Genomic DNA, 10,920 nt, shown 5'->3' with positions numbered 1-10,920 from the left:
CCTCTTGCTCGACATATTGCAGCAGGTAGACCCAGCCGTTGAAGTCCTCTGCACTGTCTTCACATCCTTTCAAGAGTTTTTCAAACTCGCTGGGAAGCTCCGGCTCTGAAGGAGCAATGGCTTCTTGGGCAGCGGCGGCCTCCTGGGCCGCGGCGGCCTCCTGGGCAGCGGTAACTTCTTGAGCTGCATCTTTCGTGGAGTCCTCAAGCTCCATGCCGTCATCAGCAGCTGGCGACACCTCTGTACCATCTGTAGGAAAATCAACAGGAGGCCATGTTACAGCTTCTTCTAATGTAATATTTGTGCCTTGGCTCAAAGGTTAGGGAATGTTGCATAATTTACTACTATACACACAACAATGTATTTGTTTGAATGAAAATTTTTCTTCATATTAATCTAAACGTGATGTTGGCTACACTTGATCATAAAAAATATAATCAAAGAAAAACGATTAATGTGCCAATAGGCGGCTTGGCTTGTGTGTGCGTGGGCATGTTCCCAACGTTGTAAACGTAACCTGAATGCACCGTGTTACTAGCTCAGCAAGTGTGTTGACTTTTGGTAATTGAATAAATACTTAGGTTTGAACTCAATTAATACAAATTTTTTTATTGATCTGATGTCAATATCAATCAACCGTGATTATTATTATTATTATTTTTTACATAGATCGCCCAGCTCTACTTTTTTTACCTTGAATGGTCGTTCCTTGGGTGTATGGCTGAGTCTCCATGGACTCTGCTTTATGTCCCGGCGGCTGTTCCGGGGGTTGTGGTGGAAGCGGCGGTGGTGGCGGCGGCTGCTCATCTGGATAAAGTGGCGCGTTAGCGGCCTGAAACTGTTCCACACCTTTCTCCACAGTGCCCACCTCCGGAGGAGGAGGTGGGGGAGGAGGCAATGGAGGGTTGGGATGGTCTCCTGCCCCAGAAAGAGAATCCATGCTAGGTTCTGGGGCGGCTTGCTCCATGGTCCAGCTGGCGGTTTGGTTTAGAGCAGCAGGGTATGCTTCACCATTACTCGCTGTGGCATGGGGCTCTGATTCCAGCATTCCAGTAATAGGCTTTTCTGGAAGGAATAAATAAGTCAGTTTAGCAATTTCTAAGTGCCAACTAACTCTTGCAAGAACAAACATTACTCTGGTCCTGCTATGTCCTACTCGCAGCGCATAATTTATAAGCTGCTATAATATTATTTAGGCTAGTTGTACTATTTGATCACAAAGTTGCACATGGGACACTACGTAGATAGCAGGGGCATAACTAACTTAAACTCGTATACATTTACCCAATTTAACTGGCATATATTTTGTGATCGCGATAAGAGCTTATATCAATTTGTTTTGTGACTGCTTTGTTGCGCAAACAACGCCGCAGATAAACATGCTAAGTTCAACCTCAAGTTGGGCCTACGCCTTCGTCTATTTCCTGGACTCGCCGCCGCAGCTATCGTGAACGCAAGCGGCCTTCCTAACGTTGTTTTAGGTCAAAACAAACACGCGACATTTTCGGCTGCGCAAGTAAAACCAACAATGTTGACTTGAATAGCTATCGGGACACTTAAATCGTCGTTGACCTTCTTATGTCTATGAACTGACAATGTGTTGAAATAAGCCATTTGCCGCCTCATTTTCCAGGAAATAGACGTACTCAGCGGCTTTCGCCAAATCTTTTTTTTATGTATTGATACGTCAGATTAACTATATGTGGGTAAAAAGGCGGTTCGGAATCTTACCAGGAGCTTCCATGTACTCTTTTATCGAACTTGTAGTGGCGTTCTCTGTCGCTTTATCTAAACCACGACGGCGTAGCGTGGTTCGTCCACCATCTTTTTTTTAAACTGAGAAGAAGAAAAAACGGCCAGTGCGCATGCTCAGTAGACTAGGCCTTCGTCTAGAAACGTCTAGTGTACGCCCTTAACACTTTCGACACATACTGTAATATTTTCTAATATAAACTCAATAAAACACAATAAGTTAATGACTTATAAAAGAAAACAAAACAAACAAAAACGACGCATTTCTTACGTGACGACATACCTCGCGCCTACAGTACACGAATACTCTAGCCAGGCCACGAATTTATGCAATTGCTTTGAAATAAAAGAAAAAGTTCGAAAATAAGAGCAGGCAGTGTGTCTAATCCTGAGCTGAAATGCCTCCATATGAGCTGTAACGTGAATTTCGTGTTGTAAACTTGACATTTTAAGACGTAGAATATTTTTTTCTGCTTAGGCCTGCCTATTCACAATTGCATCTTTCTTTATATTTTCCCGTATTTTTTTTTTCACCTAAAACTAAATCTAATGCACCAAATTTGCTGATTAAGATGTTAAAATCAGTAATTAATCGGTCATTTTAAGGATTTCATGTAGCTCAGGAAAAAAAAAAGACACTTCTCACAATACACTTTGTTGATAAAAAAAAAATCATTACCCTATTTATGTCGCTGATACCTTGTTGCCTGGTGAAGGGCCGTCGTCACACATACCAACTGCTTGTTCACCTGCCTCGTGGCAAAACTAATTCCTGTCTACTCTGTAGCAGACAACAGAGGATGATAGCGCAAGCTTCCTCTCTTTAGGGACTTTCTAGTTTGACGAAATGCTTCTTTCAGAACCAGCAGTCATCCCAAACCTGAATTTGGACATCGTTGTCCTCTGAAGAATTTATATTGTACAAGTCAGTGTTACAAAAGACATGTTTTATTGTTTGTTCTTCACTTAAAAAAAAACACACACACACACAAAAAAACAAAGCTGTTGATAGAGGAAAGGAAAAAAAAAGTCACATTCCTGAGAGCACATATTGATCACAGTAGATGCCAGACGAGCTTTGAGAGGGAACATCAGCATGTGTTACTCAAGTATTATGGGATGGACTCGTCCCGATGTCTCCATAACATGGGACAAACATACACGCATACAGGACGGTGTCAAACTGTCATCTTCCTGAGATATAAACATCTTGTATACACACGCACGCACGCACACACTCACTGAGCAGTGAACGACTTAAAAAAATATTCGATTCGAAATGTTCTTGTGAGCAACAGACGTGTGCATGTTGGTGCACTTCAGCAGATAAATAGCGCCATCTAGCTACTAAACTGTGGTAACTGCACCAATGCAACCACATTATCTTTGCTGCACCTTTTCAGAAGAACAAATATTCCAACCATCTTATTCTAGATGAGGAAAACATAGGTTTTAGCTAGTGTAACAATAACTAAAGAGAAAAGCATGTACATGTGTCTCCAAATTCTGCGCCTCAAAACCCCAAAGTAAATAAAATTGTGTTTTGATTAAAACAAATTGACACGGATATGTTTTGTACTAAAATAGGATCAGAAGTTTAAAAACACCAAACTTTGACAAAAACATGACTTTGTTTTAGCAAATATTACTATCTGGTCATTTCTTTCAATAAAAGACGTAACTGTGTACAACTGTTTGTTGTATTCAGATAAAAAGCAAAAAAATAATTTTGCGATTGAAACAAAAACATTGGACATACATGCTTTTCAATGAAATGCTTCAGTTTCCTATTTTATATATGGATGGAACGACACCTATCTGACCAGGCAGTAACTACTATTATAACAAGCTCATCATTGATTTCAAGCTACAGTTAAAACTATTTGTCTCTCCCATCCTCAATACACGTGGATCAGCTAAATCAAAAGCATTTCTACTCTGAAAGCTACATTTTCTTCACAATATACTCTTGTATAAAATTAGAAAGATTTAAAAGGGGTGGATTCAAGTTTTAATTTATACTTTTACTTCTTCTTTGTTCAAACTTTAAATGTCAAGGAAACAAAATGTGCTTTGCAGTGGCGGATGCCGTGATGAACAAGGTGCACATTGTTTTCACTCCAATTTTGCTGATCACCAAACAAACAAAAAATGGAAGACGTCATGATCACGGATTGTCTCGGACGTGTGTTTTGTGGACACTAGTTGCACTTATAATGCGTCTCCCTGCAGCAAAGCATTATTAGCTTGGAAGTATTGGCCTCGCAACCGCCTGACTTGCAAGACGGGCCCCTCGCTTCCTCTTTGAACGCGAACGTTGCCGCCGCAGCTCCAGTGAGGTGGGACGCGTCGTTTAAGCGTTTATTCGATGTCCTATTAGTGAATTGTTCATGTATGGGAAAGCTCTTTGCTCGCACTAGTAAGACATTTCCATGTACTAGTAAAATGACAATGTCTTTTCCAATGATATTTCTGCGCACTAGTAGAACAACTACAGCACATTACATATTAGCAGAGGGGGATAACTGTGCACTAAGTTGGCATGAGCATGCTACTAGTACCGCAAATGATGGAATAAAATTATACTAGTTACCATCTGGTGAAGCGGTTCACCATCCTTTCTGAAAATGAGAGCTACAGCTTGGCTGTATTGCATTATTATTTCTATAAATCTCCTTAAGTAAATGATCGCGTCTACAATATTCCTAGAAAATCACAATGTCCCATCATGGGTGAGCTATCTTTAAAACAGATTACGGGGACACCATGTTGACCTGATCTAGTGCTTCACTAGTCTAACTAGTAGCACCCAGACGTACACTAGTGCACAGTTTTGACTTGCTAGTGATGTGTAGTTGTTCGATAAGTGTGCAGTAACGACAAAGGGAAAGTGTCACTAGTAAGACAGTCGTTCAACTAGTGCCCTGAATTTGTCTTACAAGTAAGGACAACGAGCGTACTAGTACACAAACAATTCAACGCACTAGTAGTTTATCAAAGAAAAATGCTTAAACGGCTTTCTGCAGAGATGAGCTGCAATGCCGGTTATTTCCCCTCGTTCGATTCAAGTCGATGTGAATGGAACACAAAAGAGAAGGGAAAAAAAGACCTTGCACATAAAAATTAAAACAAACCCTGACTGACATCTTTTAGCTTAGTCATGAGTTATAATTTAGGAACAAAATAGCAAATTGGCAGTTTTGGCGGCTACTCCACCGGGACGTCCTCCGCCTTGATGGCCTCGAGCGGCGTTCCCGAGTTGGACAGATCCGAGCCGTCGTCTTTGGAGAGCTCGTCGTGCGTGAGCATGAGGGCGGCGGCGGCGCCCCCCGGCAGCCCCGCCAGGCCGCCCTGCGTGAAGCACAGGTGCTTGATGACCTCGTTGGGGCTGGAGAAGGTGGTGGCGCAAATGTTACACTTGTATGGCTTGGACGTGGCCAGGAACATGGCCTCCATTTGGCTGCTGTCATCGCCGGCCGCGCACAGCTCCATGCTCTGGCGGTCCACCAGAGTGTAGGCGTCGGCGCCCTGGTTGAGGCACACGTGGCGGGCGGCCTGGTTGGCGCGGCAGAAGCTCTTGCCGCAGGCGCTGCACTTGAATGGCTTGCCCGTGTGGATGTACATGTGCTCGCGCCAGTGGCTCTTCTGGATGAACTTGCGGCCGCACGTGCAGCACTCGTATTTCCGCCGCTTCAGCTCGCGGTCCAGGTCGCCGTTCTCCAGGTTGTCGATGTCGGCGATGTCCGAGGGGGGCGGCGTGTCCGCTTGGGCGTTCGGGCCGCTCGCGCCCCACCCGGAGGCCGACACTTCGGCGCGGGGTGAGTCCGAGTTGTTGCCAGGGGCGGGCGTTTGCTCGCTGTCGCTGATGATCTCCATGGCGGCGACTCTGCTTGCCTTCAGGAGCCCCTCTGCCTCCGCCGCGCTCTGCTCGGCGAACGTTACGAGCGAGAAGGCGTTCTGGTTCTCCGCCGTGTGGGCGTGCTGCAGGAGGTGCTCCCTTAGCAGGCTCCTCTGGTTGAAGCGACTCCGGCACAGGTGGCAGGAGTAATGCTTCCGGAAGGACGAGCTCCTCTTCATGATGCTGGGCTTCACGTGCCGAATGGCGTTGGCGCAGCCGCCGTCCACGCTCGGTGACTCTGACGCCGCCTCCTCTGCGGCAGGCTGGACCCCGCTCGTTGACGCCTCCGCTTCCGGAGGGGAGGCGGCCGGATTGGCCGCCGCCGCGGATGGGTACTGGGCCTCCGATCCCAGCGTCTCCATGTCGACGGGCGAGGAGAGCGGCAAGTGGGCCGACAGCGCCGCCTTCTGGTCGGCGATCTGGATGCCGTAGAGGGAGGTGGAGAGGTTGATGCTCTGCTCGGGGTGCGCGTACACCGACTGGCTGGCCTCCTGCAGCAGAGGGTAGGCGTGCAGGAAGCGAACGCCTTGCTCCAGACGCGTGGGGTCTATGAGCTGGGGGGCCAGCTTGCCCGTGTACATCAAGTTGAGCAGGTAGCTGAAGATGTCCGGCTGGATGTCCGTCGCCTTCAGACGCACGCAGTCACTGAAAGAACAACATCAGATGTAGCAACTTTCTACGACGGCCTATTAGGGCCACGCATAAAAAATAAAAAAAAATCATAGGGCGGGTAATATTCAAAGAAAAAAAACTCGCAAATTTGCCACTTTATAAAGTGCGAGAAAAAAACTAAAAATTTGAGAGAAAAAATCAGAAACTTATAACAAATACACCTAGCCTAGCTATAGTCTAATGTGAGGATTTGTTGGTGGTTAAGGGGCCTTTTTATAAAGTGAAAAGGCAGGATGAGATGGATTTATTCTTAACTCATTTACTCCCAAAACGTATAAAAACTTTCTATTTTAAATATTGCCATGGTCCCAAAAATGTATTTATACGACGTTTTAATGGGTTTTTTTTTTAATGCTAGAGGATACAGAAGGCTTTGATGCTGCCTCTGACCTGAAGAGGTCGCTTAAAGCAATGGTAGTTATAAAAAAAAAAAAAAAAAAAAAAAAAAAACGACCAGCAGGTGGCAGCAGAGTGTAAGAGATCAACCAGGGCCATGTTGCAAACAAGCTCTTTTCCCCAACGTTTTAAACTGATTTGTTAATAATTATGAAATGTAGCTATATTCTAATGCTAATTGTTGCAAAACAGAAACAGATACAAATGTACTTGATGAAAGAAGAGACTAATATTTCTCCCTGGTAGGTGCCATGTTTTTAAAGCAATATAACACAATATTCGGTGAAAATGGCTGGGAGCGAATGAGTTAATTTAATCTTTACACGTCATACACGGCAACAATTCCTGATCCCCTATCAGCTGACTTAAACTAACCAACCAGAAACTAGCATACTTTAGGTAAATGCAAGTGAATGACGGAGAGCAGCAGATTCAACACATCGACTTAGCGACTTATACAAAAAAAAAATACCAAAACGTATGAATGTGTAAATAAGAATTCTTAAACATAAATGTACAAGTAAATATATATTTTAACAAATTAACTTAAATGCTTGATCCCCAGTGTCGCTGGCAGTACCCAAGTGCGAATGCTTAACATGATATAGTTAATTACTATCTCCTTATTTGCACAAACATCCGAGTAGTACGCTATGTGTATTTCTCATAAGCTTCTGAGTTTTCTCTCTCGCAAATTTGACACTTTTTTCTCGTAATATTGACCCCCCCCCCCCCAAAAAAATATTTGTAACTTTCATCTCATTGCGTCTTTATTTTTTCTTGCCACACAGCAATCCACACTGTTTACTGATGCTGACTGTTTATGGTGTGTCCTGTACCTGTCCTGGTGAATGAAGAGCATTCTAAAGTAGTTGGAGAAGGCGGCGAGCACGGCCTTGTGGGCCTTAAAGAACACATCCCCGATGGCCACGGTGCAGTCGCACAGGAAGCCAAACTCTCTCTGAGCGTTGAGCTGCTGCAGCAGGATAAGACCGTGGTTGGCCAACTCCATTCTTCAACCTGCACGCACACACAAGCGCCACTCAGTTTCCTGTCTGCGACGAAACCGGAGGCGACAAGCGACCGCACGGAGATGACGACTTTTTCAAAGCTCGAAAGCTTCGCAGCAGCGTAGCGGCGAAGCAAACTCCTTCTATAATTAGTGTTGGGAGGGCTGCGCAAAGACAGTGAGCTCATTATGAGTGTTTTATTTCCTGAGCGGTGGGCTCATATGATCAGTGCGGTCGGTCACACAAGGATGCTTCAGACACAATCTTTTCTGTTATGTCGCGGGCCAAACAGACTCGGATCAAAGTTAAACAAACAAAAAAATGGTTGTGTTTTTCCCAAAACAACAATATTGCAGATGTTTTATTTTTGAGACACTATTGGATAATCAACGCGCCCTGGGTCAAATTGACTCAGGAACATTATGTTGTTCTTGAGAAATGAACACGACAAGTGGGTTATAAGTAAAAGTTAAAAAGCTAAATTCAGTCCCTAGGAGTTGAAAAATGATGACATTTATTAGACGACGACATGTCATGAAGATGACAGGAGACCAGCCAGCATCATGAAGTGCTTTAAAAGGGACTCTTACAAGTTCAATGAGCACTCGACTTTTCATCACTTTGAACAGGACAAAAAAAATTCTTACTGCATTTGCCGTTTTTTTACCAGCTAAATTAGAATCTACTTAATGGGTTTTTAACCACTGAAGCAAATTTTTCGCTTCAGGAATGCAAGTAAACAACATTTTCGCATTAAATATATCATTTGGGTTTAAAATCTTTGACATAATGGCGGATTAACCACTTACACAAACAACATAAATAATAATTTTTGGTAAATTAGCCGCGGTGCATATCTTTGAGCTTCCGGTACTCAGACGCCCCGCCCCTTTCTTTCATGACTGTGTCCGAATGCGCACCCTACTCCCTATATAGTGACCTACTGTGGGTTCACGCCATTTTGTAGTGGCGTCCGAATGTCCAAGGAGCGAAAATGTAGGGCACTCAAAATTGCCCGCAATGCACTCTGAAAAGTAGTGAACATTGATGTTCACTCAAACGGGTTGATATAGACCACAATGCATTGCTGCGAGTATGGAAAAAAAAACATGGCGCGAGCGACAACAAAGGAACAAAAGTACAGTTTAAAAAAAAAAATTCATTCACAATAAATAGTCGGAGATTTGTGCGTCGTAACAGTTACGGCGGTCACGTGATATGCGACGAGGAGAAAGTAGTGAGCTGGCTGTCCGAATCGTCAAACAGAATGAGGGCAATACATATTAGGCCACCATATAGTACGTGGCTATGTAGTGAACGAGGGGTTACCGTGATTGGTGGTGAGAGAGTCAGAACAACGGGAAAGCCCAAGGAACTCTGTAAAAATCTACGAATAAATATACCAAGCTCATCAGTTTGAACAACTGCAAGTACGCACATGTTATTTGCGTAAGTCACCACTTTGCCTTGGCCTGGAAGAAGACCACCAACTTCAGAGGAAATCAACTTACCAATAGCAAGCCTCTCAGTCCAAAGAACTTTGCACATGCTCAACTCTGTTTTTGCGACTAAGGCTCGAGGTCGTGTGAAGTTCTATCTCAGGGGACATGTAAGAGCGCGATGTATCCCGCTGGCCAATCGAGACGAGTTACTGTCGACCCTCAGAGGTCACTGGAGGACTGGGACGTCTTGGGGCCATCACATGATCAGGGCAGCGGGCGTCGGCCCACATTCCTGAGGCAGAACCGGTTCTAAACCACCTACCACCCCCCACCTCCGCGCGGAGGATAACGGGCCGGCACTTTCTCCATACAGGAAGGCAGAGCGAGATGGATGACGCCCTCCCACGTTGGATGTGTTCCGGCAAACGTTAACAGACTCATCCAACTTTTCAGACTGCAGATGTCACCTGACTCGTACCATTATGCCAGCTCATTTACCGACAAAGGGTATTCATTCAAACTGTTTCTTTACCCACTGCCCCCCACTGGCATGGCATGCGTACTACGGTTGTTTTTTGAAGTCGGCCTAAACAAAGTTGAGCACCATTGATTATTTACTCTACTGTTGAATTAGACGGCATTAGTTAATCGTAGCTTATAAACCGGCGACTTATTGTACACAACAGCCCATCTTGCCATCTGCCTCGACCAGATGGTCGCACACCCGGAGTGCTATGCTGCTACCCTCAGGTCTCTCCCCTCCCCAGTTAAATGTTGTTTTTTGCTTGCCACTGTGGTGAAGTGTTTGCTGAAAGGGGTCTAAACAATATATTAAAAAGGGACTCTCTTGTCACTATAAACATAAATATTGAGTGTTTTGAGCTTGACTGCAGTGTTTACCAGTTGCCTGAGGGCAGTCAATGGTAGGACTGGGGCACTCGACCACGGGCCAAACCGTAATGCCGATTTCAGCCTCCAGTATTCAGCACCGTCTTCCACTACCAGTCAGTCATGAAAGGCTGTGAGAAAACTTGGTAAGATTTAAATATGGAGAGGAAAAATTTGGGGGGAAATCCATGGCATGGACTACCGTGGCAAAAGGCAAAGAAAACAGATACAAACATACAGCCATCTGCTCCATGCATAAATAGTTGATCGCCTAATGAAAATAATAGACTTCCTGCGTACTTGTATGCCATTTTTCTGTTGGATCGAAAAGATTTACGGTTTCTCACCATAGATTAGATCTTGACTATTGCTGTTCGTCACGCAAAGTGTCAGGATAAAGTGGTATTAATCACTGCACTATAGTGACTTCACAAATGCCTTGTCTGTTCGGCCGACAGACTCGACTTCCTGTCATTGGACACCACCAACAGGAACCGACAAATTTAGCCACATTGCAATTATAAATAAAAAAAAAAAAAGAATGACAGTGCTATTATTGAATAAAATTATTTCCCTGATTTTTTTTAAAGCTCAGATTCAATGATGAATCTGTTTATTTATAGTAGTGCAATGCTTTGATGTAATACCTAATCTGTTTTGCTGGCTAAAAACAGAAGGACGACATTCACCGCATTTCCACAAATAGTCGCCAGTGGCATTTATTTACTCAACTGCAAATGTGGGAGGCGTCTGCTGGGTGCGGGTGTCGTCTGGAGCAGCCTTTACTTCAATGCATTTTTAGAATAAAAATACATCATAGTGTACAATTGATGTTATGAAACAGTGAAAAGGCAAACGAGCC

At 44.3% G+C, this 10,920-nt stretch overlaps 2 protein-coding genes across 5 annotated transcripts in view; both read right to left on the bottom strand.

The window, feature by feature from the left end:
* Positions 1-1,890, bottom strand: part of prpf39 (PRP39 pre-mRNA processing factor 39 homolog (yeast)) — a 9,062-nt gene extending 7,172 nt beyond the window's left edge. Inside the window, exons 1-3 of the mRNA XM_086061617.1 lie at positions 1,732-1,890; positions 694-1,065; positions 2-249 (exon numbers count right to left, since the gene is read on the bottom strand). Coding sequence (XP_085917743.1) covers positions 2-249; positions 694-1,065; positions 1,732-1,744 — 633 coding nt within the window. The 5' untranslated portion in view covers positions 1,745-1,890. The remainder of the gene's footprint in view (position 1; positions 250-693; positions 1,066-1,731) is intronic.
* A 788-nt stretch (positions 1,891-2,678) lies between these two features.
* zbtb2b (zinc finger and BTB domain containing 2b) overlaps positions 2,679-10,920 on the bottom strand; it is a 34,602-nt gene continuing 26,360 nt past the window's right edge. For all 4 annotated transcript variants that reach the window (XM_086061108.1, XM_086061110.1, XM_086061111.1 and 1 more), the window contains 2 exons: positions 7,558-7,738; positions 2,679-6,295 (listed from right to left, as the gene is read on the bottom strand). In XM_086061108.1, coding sequence (XP_085917234.1) covers positions 4,960-6,295; positions 7,558-7,730 — 1,509 coding nt within the window. In that variant the 5' untranslated portion in view covers positions 7,731-7,738 and the 3' untranslated portion in view covers positions 2,679-4,959. The remainder of the gene's footprint in view (positions 6,296-7,557; positions 7,739-10,920) is intronic.

The sequence above is a fragment of the Leptonotus elevatus genome, chromosome 18, assembly GCF_054856555.1.
Source record: "Leptonotus elevatus isolate MCC_2025b chromosome 18, RoL_Lele_1.0, whole genome shotgun sequence".
NCBI classification, from domain to species: Eukaryota; Metazoa; Chordata; class Actinopteri; order Syngnathiformes; family Syngnathidae; genus Leptonotus; species Leptonotus elevatus.
The sequence above is the reverse complement of the archived record's forward strand: the minus strand, read 5'-3'. Positions and strand labels throughout refer to the sequence as shown.